The sequence below is a fragment of the Typha latifolia genome, chromosome 4, assembly GCF_019914945.1.
Source record: "Typha latifolia isolate L0001 chromosome 4, TyphaL0001v2, whole genome shotgun sequence".
Classification (NCBI taxonomy): domain Eukaryota; kingdom Viridiplantae; phylum Streptophyta; class Magnoliopsida; order Poales; family Typhaceae; genus Typha; species Typha latifolia.
Genome location: NC_133089.1, coordinates 1,281,740 through 1,294,367, shown reverse-complemented (window position 1 = coordinate 1,294,367; position 12,628 = coordinate 1,281,740). Strand labels below are relative to the sequence as shown.

The 12,628-nt window shown below is 38.5% G+C and overlaps 3 protein-coding genes across 6 annotated transcripts; all 3 read right to left on the bottom strand.

Annotated features, from left to right (window-relative positions):
• Positions 1 to 391: 391 nt before the first annotated feature.
• LOC140786139 (large ribosomal subunit protein eL20z-like) lies at positions 392 to 3,344 on the bottom strand. Of its 2 annotated transcripts, none has more exons than XM_073134363.1 (4): positions 2,721 to 3,344; positions 2,051 to 2,138; positions 1,776 to 1,890; positions 392 to 685 (listed from the first exon to the last, which is right to left on the bottom strand). In XM_073134363.1, the coding sequence occupies exons 1-4, from the start codon at positions 2,941 to 2,943 to the stop codon at positions 626 to 628; spliced, it is 486 nt and encodes a 161-aa protein (XP_072990464.1). In that variant the 5' UTR covers positions 2,944 to 3,344; the 3' UTR covers positions 392 to 625. The 2 variants fall into 2 exon arrangements, with proteins under 2 accessions (XP_072990464.1, XP_072990465.1); XM_073134364.1 differs by having other exon boundaries at positions 2,051 to 2,126; positions 2,721 to 3,259.
• Positions 3,345 to 3,397: 53 nt separating this feature from the next.
• Positions 3,398 to 6,776, bottom strand: LOC140786136 (persulfide dioxygenase ETHE1 homolog, mitochondrial-like). 3 transcript variants are annotated; one of them, XR_012108562.1, is made up of 10 exons: positions 6,444 to 6,776; positions 5,551 to 5,679; positions 5,255 to 5,362; positions 4,868 to 5,002; positions 4,746 to 4,779; positions 4,336 to 4,377; positions 4,188 to 4,247; positions 4,061 to 4,114; positions 3,855 to 3,879; positions 3,694 to 3,757 (listed from the first exon to the last, which is right to left on the bottom strand). XR_012108562.1 is itself a non-coding variant. In XM_073134360.1 (9 exons), the coding sequence occupies exons 1-9, from the start codon at positions 6,705 to 6,707 to the stop codon at positions 3,669 to 3,671; spliced, it is 906 nt and encodes a 301-aa protein (XP_072990461.1). In that variant the 5' UTR covers positions 6,708 to 6,776; the 3' UTR covers positions 3,398 to 3,668. The 3 variants fall into 3 exon arrangements, 1 of the variants encoding a protein (XP_072990461.1); XM_073134360.1 differs by lacking the exon at positions 4,746 to 4,779 and having other exon boundaries at positions 3,398 to 3,757; XR_012108563.1 differs by lacking the exon at positions 4,188 to 4,247 and having other exon boundaries at positions 3,697 to 3,757; positions 4,272 to 4,377.
• A 3,017-nt stretch (positions 6,777 to 9,793) lies between these two features.
• On the bottom strand, positions 9,794 to 11,367 carry LOC140786135 (scopoletin glucosyltransferase-like). Its single transcript, XM_073134358.1, has one exon. The coding sequence runs from the start codon at positions 11,298 to 11,300 to the stop codon at positions 9,882 to 9,884; it is 1,419 nt and encodes a 472-aa protein (XP_072990459.1). The 5' UTR covers positions 11,301 to 11,367; the 3' UTR covers positions 9,794 to 9,881.
• Between the last annotated feature and the right edge of the window lie 1,261 nt (positions 11,368 to 12,628).

The window sequence follows — 12,628 nt, the reverse complement described above, 5'->3', positions numbered from 1 at the left end:
ATTTAGGAGAGTAAAATGATTTTGGTCCAAAATAAAGGACAAAAATGTATTTAACCAAAAAAAAATTAGTGTGGCAGAAATATATGTATCCTGTCCTGCATTATTGGTTTACTATTATTCAAGACCTTAGTTTTTGTCCTTCGAAATGAGCATTACAATTATGATATTTCTCATTAACAGAACCAAAAGACAATTAAAGGCTAATGTTTGAGTGTGGATAGTGTATTCTTTAGCTGATATTCTCATTCAAAAAGGATTTCTCATTCGTATATAACCAATCTAATTTTTGCCGCAAAAGAGGTATTCATGTCAAAGGTGGTTGCTTTTTTGGGCAGCCAAGCTTTTGATTTACAACCGGAAGAAAGTACTAATTGGATTGCCCGGCTACAGATGAACAATAAACCTCCAGAGGTATATATAGGAACTTTGACAATTAAGTACATCATCGTATAATGTTAACCAGGTAAACTGGCATCAAATATAAGTCATTTGTTACAATCAAGCAAAAAAAAACCAGCATCACCTTACAATACATACAGAGAATAAATCTCTTAACAGAATTCAACGTTCCGTCACCAGGATAAACATATGAATCACTGTGTCCAGCTGCAAGTCAGTAAATGATTCACCACACATCGGATCCTTTTGTTAATCCAAGGACTACAGCAATTGCAGCAAGAATAGCCTGTTCATAACATATCAAGTTGTACAGAAATTAGATCAGTTCACATACTTGACCTTAGCAATAGGAATAGATTACAAACTAGAAAGGTTACAAAATATGAAGCCTGAGTTACTGACTCCATTTTGGAAATTACTAACATAACTGTATACTTATATAGTACAGTTCATGATATCAACTTTTGTTGTTCGGTATCTAATTAATGAAGTCTAATAGTATATGGTAATTTTTTCTTGACTTTCAACTTTCATGCATAGTGAATCAACACCAGTTCAAGTCATAGCTAAGACCAGATATTCTGAATAAGCAAAAAGAGTGATCTCCAAGCCTCAAGCTTCCTTCTCGTATCTCTATTTCAACAGCTAAATAAATAATTGAGTTTTAGTTATAGCTGATAGACAAAGTAGTTGAGTTATCATATGCTAGCTACTATGATCTTACCTTTTCCAGCTGAGCATCCAAATTAAAATTTTAAGGGTTAGCTTATTTTCACAGCAAATAACATTATCAATATCATCATCATGTAATATAACACTTAATTTTTCTTATTTCCCTGTCTTTTCTGATCAAGAATTTGATCCATCATGTCTTGATTTTCTACAACTAAGCTTGAAACCTGAAAAAAAAGAAAAAGACCAGCTTCTTCTTTTCCTATCTAAGTCAGAACCCAAACAATTTTACTATTAGAAAGAAGAATCCAGCCTACTGTTATTTTCAGATAAGTTTCATTCTTTCATGCTAGAGTTAGCAACACCCATTTCATGTTAGATTATGCTGCAAATTTAGTGGAAAATTAATACTGCAAGTTTTTGAGCTTCCTTAGAAGTGCGATGTTGCATCATTACTGATAAACAATTAAATATCATGGGGTATAACACCAAAGTGTTATACTTATACATAATATATGAAGTGACAGACAAATGAAATAGAAGTTCAATGATATAGATGATAAAATAAAGGGATAAATATAAATGATAAAGCAAAGGCCATATTACAGTAATCACCATTCTTAATTCGGTGCAAGAAGGTAAAAAATTAGTGACAAAAATAATACCAAACAATACATGGACTCAAACAGGAAGCATCAACTTACTGCGATAGTGCAAGCAGTATATCCTGGTTTCTCTCTGTAGTCTATTCTGGCACATAGCAGAATGAAAGCTCCAATATACCATGGAATAGCAGCAAGGAAGAAACCGATAATAAACCTTTTAAAGAGAAACAACTATATGCATCAGTAATCCACCTTTTCAAGTGTCAAACAAATAATGAATCAACGCCTCAGTGCCAAATAACATTGAGAGAGAGGAAAGAAGTTAAGCAATTGAAGAGGAAATATGGCCAAATTGTCACAAAGTAGAGACTTACAGAAACCATCCTAAACCAATACCACAACATGGCAGACGTGGTAGTCTTACGACTCTTAAAGGTCTTCCTTCAGCAACTGCAGCATAGCCTTGAAGGGGGCAAACAAACAAATCAAACAAACTAGAAGAAAAAATCAAAAATCAAAGTGCAAATAACCAAGTCTCTCAGGATCTTAAAATTTCTTCAGTTAATAACTACTTCCCTACATCACACACAGAGGTTAAGAAGAAGATTGATCTAAAACAGAATCTGCATGGAAATAGCTTCAAAAAAAAAAGGAGCTGCAAAACCAAAAGGTTCCTAATCTCATATTTGTGCTCAAAATCAAGTACAAAGTATAAATGAAAACGCAAAAGTTGCATGCCATATCAAGCTCCTAATACTTCCGCCTCTTCGGGCCTCTAAGATGTGAAGTTAATAACTTATGGATGAAACGAAATAAAGTTCACAGAATATCCTCCAAAACTCCTTGATGCTCAATGATCTAGAAAATGATCCCAGCTTCATCTATCGGACATAAATTAAACCACACGATCTCAAAACTTTCCATCCAATGATCTTCCCAAAGTAATCAAATTGACGATGGCGAACATAATTCCCCAACAAACAATAAAAAAATTGAGACCAATTCACGAGAAGAACAATCTTAGCATAGGAGGGCAAGCAAGACCTGGGACGGCTTGGTAGCCATGGGAATAATAAGGAGTGGCGGCGGGATACGGAGGGGGGTAAGAGGTCGGCCCCGCCCCCGACGCTCCCGGAGGTGGAGCAGGCTGAGGGAAACCCATCGCCGGCGTAGAATAGCTGGGAATTCCGCCTTGGAACGTGCCGTACTGCTGTTGTTGTTGGTGTTCGCCCATGACTCCCCGGCTCTTCCCCTCTTCCTCGCTCATCTCTCTCTCTCTCTCGTTTAGATCGATCACTGTAGAATGGAAAGATCTAGGTCGTGTAATTCGTTTTCCTCTCCCTCGTCCCTCTCTTCCTCGCCTTTGAAAGCGAACAAAGGGCCCGTCTTTTTTATCCGGATCAAATTTAAGAGGTTTGCAAATCCTGGTGTTTCAAGAACGTCCCATAACCCGCCGTGATGCGCTGGATGCTAGCTGGCACGCCTCGGTCAACAGATCAATCGTTGGCCGTGGGCAAAGCGACTCACAACTTACCAATAGCTACCCAAACACAATTTTAGATATCCTCCAAAGAGTTTCCAAGGAGTGCTTCTTGTCTTGTGTCGGCAACTTGACATCCTACATGTTCTTTGTTCCTTCTTGATAACATGACATCGAATATAAGAGTAATGTTGACAAACAAACCTACCAATAATATAATTCAGCTAAACTTTGAGAGCCAGAGCACATAATGTCACAGCTGTAATAGATCGACTCGTTGTTATATATATATATATATATATATATATATATATATATATATATATATAGTACAGATGATAGATCTGTCAAGGATACTGCAGTAACTTCAAAGTTTACATGGTTGCACTTATTGTGGGGATAATACTACCAAACTTGGATGCCAAACAACGAAGAGATGTATGAGAAAGCTTCCTGCTCGATTATTCATATCTCTGCAAGAGCAGAACTTGGCTAGATTTGGATCAAACATGTTAGGCTGTTGTAGATTGATCTTGCAGTCCGCAAACAAAATTTGCGGGCACCGCTATGTCCATCATCTTTGGATAAGCCAATTGCAGATCTGTGCAAGAAGAAATACATATGAGGGCATATGATTTTGACCACAATAAATGGTGAGAAATTACATCACAGTGTTCAGAATAGAGCCAATCACTCACTCTCCATGATGCTCTTGAATGTCTCCTACAAATGAAAAGTATCCAGGCCAAAGAACATTAATTAGTTGATGGTTAGAAAAGTCCATGTGTTTTAAGTCTATTACATTTTACACGCCACATTTTCAACTTTTCTATAAAGCTCTATATTGTTCATTTCACCAAAAAATATCTTGGGTAAGAAAAGCAGCAAGTTGTGTAACAATTACCTCATCCTTGGTCAATCGGGGATTGTAGAGCATCTCCTCTCCAACTGTGCTGACCTGAAAATAGAAGTTAAATTTATGTCATAGATGGAAGAAATAATTATACTGAGATACCAAAAATAGAACTTACTGAGAAGCCTTTGTAATCATGAGCAGGATATATTAGGGTATCTTTGGGCAATGTGAATATCTGCATAGGAAAAAGTCATCTTACAATGATATATCAGCAATCTGCTTTTGCCATCTTAAAGTTGGTCAAAGACATCTCATTTGCTTGCCTGTGAATGCACTGAATTGTAGAGCTGACATGAACTTCCTCCCTGTAAGACAACACACATTTTTGAAGCTCAATTTTGGAAAGAGATGTAGATGCAGAAAATATCAGATTCAAATTGCTAGGAGAGGATGACAACAACAACAATAACAACCATTTAGATTTAGCTGAATTAACCATCACATTCGAGCACATCTACTATGAAGAATATCTCAGAGTTGAAATTTATGAAGATCAGGATGTATATTGAGCTTCGACCTAAAAACCAGCCAACCTCCAGCATATCCAAGTAACAAACTTGAATGAATTTTCCGACTCAAGCTAGTGATAGGTCATTTGATTAGGTACAAAGACAATCTTGCATGTTTGCTGCTGATCTGTTTGTGTATAGGCATTCCTCAAAAGCCTAGTTACCTTTTGCCTTGCCTTCTCTGCCTATCATGATGGCCTACCACATACATGTTTAATATTAATTTTTTATTCTCCTCAAAGTTACTGAGGGCTAAATGCTTCATAATGCTTGCCAATAACTTTACCTGGAAATCTGTCCTTCCACAACCACGAATTAGTAGAGCATCACCAGTGAAAGCTATTCTAGGATGAGGTTGATCAGGACCATCACCTGTTACATAAGTAACACAGCCCAAAGTATGACCTGGGGTAGCACGCACCTGCAAAATTATGTGTTCATAAATACTAATAGTACAATTAAACTTGCTTCATAAAAAATATCATGATTATTTTTGCAGTTTTAATTCCAAAAAAATAAAATAAGGATCTTCCATGAGATAGTTTATCAGTTAGTGAAAGCCCAGAGGAGATACTACAATTCTTAGACCGTGATAATGTTTGACAAGATAGTTAAAAAAAATATTATGACTCCCCAATTATTTAGAACATATCGAAAAGCAATGTGGATCTACCTCAAGAAAAAGATCGCCAAAATATACTTTGTCACCATGTTCAACCACATGATCTGCTTTTGCAGTACTGGCTTTTGAAATGATTGACTTCACACCTGGCATCTTACCCTGAGAGTAATAATTTCCATTTTCATTAAGTCAGTTCGATTTTGAAATAGAGAAGGAATGTGCACATAAAAAGAGAGAAGTAGAAAAAGTTTTGACTGAATAAACATCTTGATTACTTGTACAATAATAATTCCTACTGTATATGAAATATCCATGGAATAGACTGAGGAAAGGAAAAGACCACCCACCTTTAGGATGCCTGTTCCAGTAATATGATCAGCATGCACATGAGTGTTCATAGCATAGATGAGCCTCAACCCCAATTCTTTAACAAGAGTTAGATCCCTGCCAACTGTTTTGTCTACTGGGTCAACCAACTGTTCAAAGAAATAGTCATAAATTAGCAAGTGAGAAGACTACCACTGGACTATTTAAAATTCAGCAGAGATATACTTTTCTTTTTTCCTTTTCTGATAATTGAGATCAAAGATAAGTAATTCCTATGACTCTGCATATGATTGACCTTATGACAGTGTATCCAAGACAAACAGAACAATTTTTTATTTATTTTTCATTATATCTTTCTTTGCGATCATCTTCATCATGCAAAAATATTCAGTGTAATCATAAACCAGTAAGCTTGTAGAGGGAAATACGAAAGTTGGCAATGTTTTGCAAATTGAGGTCACTGGAAACCATCAACCTACCCAACTCTGATTATTCAACAACTGCTCTTATATTCTTAATCATGTACGGTAGACGGAAATCAACATCTAAGAAAGTAAATTACATGCCATCCATCCATGTCTAACTGGTGTCTTCGTCTAGTTTTTGCATCTAAACCCTCAAGCCGGCATGACTAAGAAACCACCGGATGCACATTTATTGAGTCTGAAAAGTTCGTGGCATTGCTTTCTCATTTAATACATAATTTCTTAGACAAGTTGTCTTTGATCAAAATAGAGAACCAGATAACAATCCGATGCTACGTATCATTACTAAACAATTAAATTTCAAACCAAGCGCAACACGTAATCCAACTGGAAGCAACTAGCAACAAAAAAAAACAAAAAAAAAAACATAAATTTGAGCACAAAAGGAGACAACACCAAGTTGGTTTTTAAGCAAATGGAAGCCTCACCACCGCGGGCTTATCGGGATGGCCGAGATCAGCAAGGAGGTAGGTGTAGGTGGATGATTCCTTCTCAAAGAGCTGCCGAAAGAGAAGCCTCTGCGACAGCGACCCCGCCGTCTCGGTGCTGTACGCCGCCATTGCCCCAAATCGAAGCTTGGAGTGGCTCGAGAAGGGAAGGGACAAAGCCGGTATGGATCGAGCGGTGTGAAAGGAGAAGGAAGAGAGCCAAGTATTGCCCAGAGAGCAACGGAGAAATCGAAGCGGGAGCATTTCGTTGGATTTATTCAAGGAGGAAGGCTTCCCTCCTCTAATGTTAGCTTATAAAAATAGAAAGGCTAATTTGGGTTTAGCCTTAGATTAGTAAAGGAAAAGGTGGAGATTGGGGAAGCGTGACGAGGGCGTTTTTGGAATTTCTCGCTTCGGAGCAAGTGGCGGGACCCCATTGGGGATTGGACAATGTAAAGCATACAAGCGATGATAAAGTTATTTTATTGTGCGCTGATCCATGGAGCAATATAAAACGGTCAAGCTATACTCGAAGTAAACTGCAATAATTAGGTGACTCGAGTTTATCCATTATTAAATTAATAAGGACAAAAGATGACACATTTGTTTAAGTTAATTTAATAATTAAGTTTTCTTTTCTATATAACCTACTACTTGCAAAAATATCTTAAGTTTGAGTAAATAAAAAAAAAGAGACTTTCGAGAGCTTTTTTCTTCTCTTTATTATTTATATACTGATTTTACTTCGAGGCTTATTTTATCTTATGAAGAAGTTGAAGTGTCGCATACTTATCAAAACATTGAAAAAATTTAAGCCTGTGACAACCAGATTGTATTTTAAACTATAGTGTATATTTTTTTCTCTCTCTTTCTCATTCTCTATCTACTTCTCCGACGAGAGGCGGTCTAAGTGCACTCTGAGACAGTGTAATTTTAATCGCATGATAGACTTATTTTATTGTTGTTTTGATCAGTGCAAATATTCACTTATCTATTTTTTTCTTAAAAAAAAATTCTACTTAGATTCTTAAACTATCACTATTTTTCACGTATAATCTCTGAAATTTTCTTTTATTACATAAACTGCCGAGGTAAAAGAAATTTGACTTAGAGATTCATATATATTATTTTCAGCCTAAGGAGATTTTTTTTTATAATTTCCGAGAGTGTATATAGTTAATAAAAGATTTCCTAAAGTCTAAGTGGAAATATACCTTAAAAAACAAGTTATTTGCTCTCTTCTTTTTTTTTAGGTATTTATTGTAGGTAATAAACTGGAAAATGTAAAAGAAAATCCTAAATTTGTTCACCTTTTTATGGGCAACATTAATCGTAGTCTCCACATGATCCAGAAGCTATGATATCGAGCCAAATCCACTTTTAAGTAATTAGTCAGTGGGAGTAATTGTTTTTATCACTAAAACTTTGCTTGCTGACAAAAATTAATATATCCTTCAGACTAGATAAGTGGGCTTGTCTTATATCTCAATTGGATTTGTTTTTAATGCGTTAATAAGCTAAGGTGCATGCTTTGCACTTCTTATAAAAAATAAAGAGAAAAGAGAGTAAGTTTAGCAAAGGCAGTCTGAAGACCAAGAGAACCCAACCATCCTTTTAATTGGTGGTTTGTTTTGTTGTATTATATACAAAGATTCATGTGTTTGGCTTTTGTTCACTGAGTTAGGTTCATTTCAAAAAAAAAAATAAAAAAAAAAATCTAGATGGTTGTAGTTTGAACTAAATAAACCAATCAATAAGTAATTTTAAATCTTAATTAATTTAAGCTAAATTTTAACTCCGATCAAATTTGATTTAGACTTAAATTAAATTTAATTATAATTTAGAAGACCGGTGGGCCTTATGATAACTATACCAAGTCGTGTAGCATGCTTAGTGCTAATAATAACATCACCTATGTGCATTATTAATTATCACCGAACTAAGTGGCGAAGACTTTCTCTTATTTGATATTTGATTTCTTCCTCTCAAGTGGCATAAATACTAATAGTTGGACGAACATCAATGAGAAGAAAAGAAAGTTATCATTCCTGATCAGAATAATATCAATGTATACCCGTATTTACTATAAGATTGAAGAAAGGGAATATATTTTTTTACTGTAAAACTAAAGAAACAGTGTCTTAGTTAAACCAATTCAATTAGAATTTAAGGCTATCAATAATATTCATAAAATATGAGCCTGAAGCCATTATTTATTTAGAGAGAGAAATTCAATAATTGATGGAGGTCGGTGGGGGTGGCGGAGGATTTCATTCCATGTGCCTGTGGAGAGGAAGAGGATATAATTATGGGTGAAAATAGATCGGATTAACATCGGTTCGACTCATTATTTGCTACCCGTTTTGAATTTGAAACAAAAATATAATTGAAGGTTTTTTTTTTAATAAAATTCAAATTCTGATTCAATTACGGTCTTATATAAGTTAGTTTGATCCTTATCCATCTTCATCAGCACCGCCCGCAAAACCTCTTCAAACTCTTAACCCCCTCTAGGCCAAATGCTACCTCAGTGTTGCTTTTGAAAAGCTTATTCTTCTAAGCTTGAATTGTTGAAAATTTTGGGATTAGTAAGTAGTAAATTGGAGCATTTTTGAGTTGAGTTTTTGTGATTTCTTGGTTTAATACATGATTATTTACTGTGTCTTGTCCGTTTAATTAGAATATTATCTTAAAATTTACTATTCGTCTAATATTTATATCTGGATTAAAAACATGAAGATATGTAATTCACAAATCACAAGTATTATGTAATATAGTCATTTTCAATATTTATTTAAAAAAATAAATTTTACAGCATTAAAAATAGATTGATGCACTGCCACTTTCACTTGGGCAAAATCTCAGCCGCCAAGCCAGTGAGGAATCTCTTAAATTTTTGGTTGTGCAAATAAGAATTTATTTAAGAGTATTTATTCCCTTTAGAATTTCTGTCATTTTTTATATTTGATATTTTTGCTATTGGGTGTTATGGGGGTAATGCATGTGGAGGCCAATTATATGAATTGTTTTCTAGTAAAATTATAAAAAAAAAAATTAGATCTCGAAGTAGTAGAAGCAATAGCTGCTTATATTTCAATTATGTCTCCACCAAACACTATTTTTGTTAGGTGCAATCAGATTCTCTTCTTCAATTTGTTATAGAGATTATGTTCACTAATATTGAGTTTGTTGAAATCATACAATTTAAATCTGAAATGTTTAATTAGAGTGCTTATGAATTTTCACATTGGAGTGTTATTTGTATGGTATATATAGACTAGAGAACATAAGATAAATGTTAGTCTTATAAAATTCTTTTGTATATATAGAACTAGAGAAAACGATAATGGTTTATTAGGAGCAATGAGAAGATTGAAAATTATAATTCATTTAAGATTCGATACAGGTTAAAGATCGGATCCGTATCCGAAATCCACTTCACTCCTCTGTCTTCCTTACTACTTTCCGACGCATGTCCACCTCCTGTATCAACCTCGTAAGGTCCTCGTAAGTCGAACCCCCTTCCTCCACCGCCGCCCTCGCCGTCTCTTTGTATTCCGTCGCCCTCTCCTTTGCCTTCTCCGCCGCTTCCCAATCCCCGCCCATAACCTTCCCCATTATCTCCGCCACCTCCTCCGCCGTCACCGCCGCCCCATCGTCGTCCTTCTTTCCCGGCCCCTCCCACATCCTCACCCCCGCCCCCATCACCTCCACCACCATCTCCGCGTTCACGTGCTGGTCCTGCCCCAGCGGCCAAGTCACCATCGGCTTCCCGGCGCACGCCGCCTCCTGGATCGAGTTCCACCCGCAGTGCGTCACGAACCACCCCACCGCCACGTGTCCCAACACCTCCACCTGCGGGGTCCAACCCACCACCACCAATCCCCTCCCCTTCGTCCTCTCCTCAAACCCCTCCTCCGGCCTCCACCCCAACCCTTTCTTCACCACCCAGAGGAAGCCCCTTCCAGAAGCTTCTAGACCCTTTGCGATCTCCTCCAGCTGCTTCGCACCAAACCCGCACATGCTTCCGAAGCACACGTAGACGACAGATCCGGTCGGTTGTCGATCGAGGAATCCCAAGATCCGATCTCGCTCCTCCGGCGATCCGCCGCGCATCGCCGGGTTCAGGAGCGACACGGGGCCGAAGCACCACGTTGGCTTCCTGCTCTTCAGCTCGTCGACGTAGTCCGGCTCCATCGCGCGGAAGGTGTTCATCAAAATGCCCATGCTGATCTTCTCGGCTTCGCTGATGCTCTGGAGCAATGGCAGGCTGTTTAGCATCTCCGGGAGGCAATCGCGGTAGATCTGGATGGGATGAGGGAGGCTGGAGACGGTGAAGGACTCCGGAAAGGGGAAGTAGCGGCCGAGGGAGCAGAAGACGACTCTGGAGAAGGCTCCATCGCCCTGAAAGATGACGCGGGAGATGCCAAGGTCTGCGGCGACGGTGGCGGAGAAGGGGAGGAGGGCGTGGGAGACGAGGGCGTGGGGGCGGAGGGAGGAGAGGAGGGCGGAGAGGTCTGCGGCAAGGTGGCGGAGAGAGATGACGGTGGGGAGGAAGAGGTCGTGGGGGACGGCAGTGAGGTCGTCGATGTGAGGGGGGAGACCGGTGAGAGAGGACGACGGGAAGGGGATGGTGAGCAGGGAAATGGGGTGGCCAAGGGCAGCGAAAGAGGAGACGGTGGAGGCGACGACGGCGGCGTTGGAGGGGGTGGTGATGACTGTGGAGCGAACGCCTCGGCAAGCGAGGTGGCGTGCGAGGTCGACGGCAGGGATGGTGTTACCAGGGTTCATCAAAGGGAGGAAGGCGATGTGTAGGGGGCCATCGGAGGAAGAGGAGGAGGAGGTGAGCGAATCCATCGGGCAAATCGAGATCGAGTTAGGAGAGATTGGAAAGGAGCAGAAGCAGTAGTGCTGTACAAGAAGTAGAACGGTATATATTATTATTATATATAAGTACTAACTAGAACGTGGGCATTTATTGCCTTATTGGTGGGAAATTTTGGGTTGTTTATTAAACAGGGATATATAACAGTGCTATATTAAACAAACATCCAACAGTATATTATTATATAACACTATCTTCTTGCCCCTAGGCCCTAGCTCCTATTTTTTACTTCTTCTGTTTCTGATTTTAACCATCACCACTCACCAGCATCATGGATAACAAATTGGAGTGAGTCTGAAGAGCATGGCATTATTCTGGTAAAGGTTTGGGCTGGTTTCATTGCTAGGGATTTTCCTGAGCTTGGGAGAACTGCCTCATCTGGAAGGGCGACTGCATGCATGCAGTCCTAGAAGGGTTTCCAAGCCTGTCAAGATGTGGATATCTATGTGTGGAGAAAGATGGGAGGAGCTGATTAGTGTAATCATTCTCTTAAATAATGGCTGTGGGAGTTCCTCGCTAATAATTTCGGAATTAAAATTTTTTTTTTTTTTTATCATTCATGAGCCCGAAGGCTAGATATGGGCTGGACAAAGGGCCAACCTTCCCTAGATACAGAGGCACTTTAGGCCCCACTGAATTTTTTTTAGCTATCTAGTCTAGGCTTCAAGCCATATGCGTCGCCGAACAATTGTTTCGAATCAAACGCCGCCGAGACCTGTTCCATGCCGTTGCGTTGTCAAGCTGTTCTTCCAAGCTAACCGCATTGCCGAGCCATCAACCGAATCGAGCCAAGTCACCAAACTACCAACCACCAAACAATTTCTTCACAATATTGTTTGGGGTTAGAGTTGAACTCATGACCTCCTTGGTCATGAGCAAGATACCTACCAATTATACTATAGTTGGTTGGTTCGGAATTAATTCTACACCTGCTATGCTTCAATACCCACATCTCTGAATCTGCTAATGGCTGCAGTGAGGTAAATCTTCGAGGAGAATGAGAACGGGATACCGACCAAGAAGAACAACTGCAACCAATAGACTGTCAGCAATGAAGTAGAAATTGTGGGGATACAAGATCTTGGTAGTGACAACTTGGAAATATCTGCTGTCTTCTTTGCTATAAGGAATACAAAATACATTTGACAGACTAATAGGTTTACATATTAATGAGATTTTGATGTTATAAGATACATATTCAGCTAGAAAATTAGGTTACATGTTATTAAGATTTTGATCTAAATTCTTTTCTTATCTGTATGCCAAGTTTCAGCATATATTAGGTAGTGAATTTGGTAAA

Excerpts from the sequence above, each read along its gene's own strand:
- LOC140786136 (XM_073134360.1), bottom strand. The coding sequence starts at position 6,707 with ATGCTCCCGCTTCGATTTCTCCGTTGCTCTCTGGGCAATACTTGGCTC. Across the intron at positions 5,680-6,443 it reads ATCCCGATAAGCCCGCGGTG|TTGGTTGACCCAGTAGACAA; the intron begins GTGAGGCTTCCA and ends TTCTTTGAACAG. Across the intron at positions 4,248-4,335 it reads ACAATTCAGTGCATTCACAG|ATATTCACATTGCCCAAAGA; the intron begins GCAAGCAAATGA and ends TTTCCTATGCAG.
- LOC140786135 (XM_073134358.1), bottom strand. The coding sequence starts at position 11,300 with ATGGATTCGCTCACCTCCTCCTCCTCTTCCTCCGATGGCCCCCTACAC.
- LOC140786139 (XM_073134363.1), bottom strand. The coding sequence starts at position 2,943 with ATGAGCGAGGAAGAGGGGAAGAGCCGGGGAGTCATGGGCGAACACCAA. Across the intron at positions 1,891-2,050 it reads ATTGGTTTAGGATGGTTTCT|GTTTATTATCGGTTTCTTCC; the intron begins GTAAGTCTCTAC and ends TCTCTTTAAAAG. Across the intron at positions 686-1,775 it reads ATACTGCTTGCACTATCGCA|GCTATTCTTGCTGCAATTGC; the intron begins GTAAGTTGATGC and ends TGTTATGAACAG.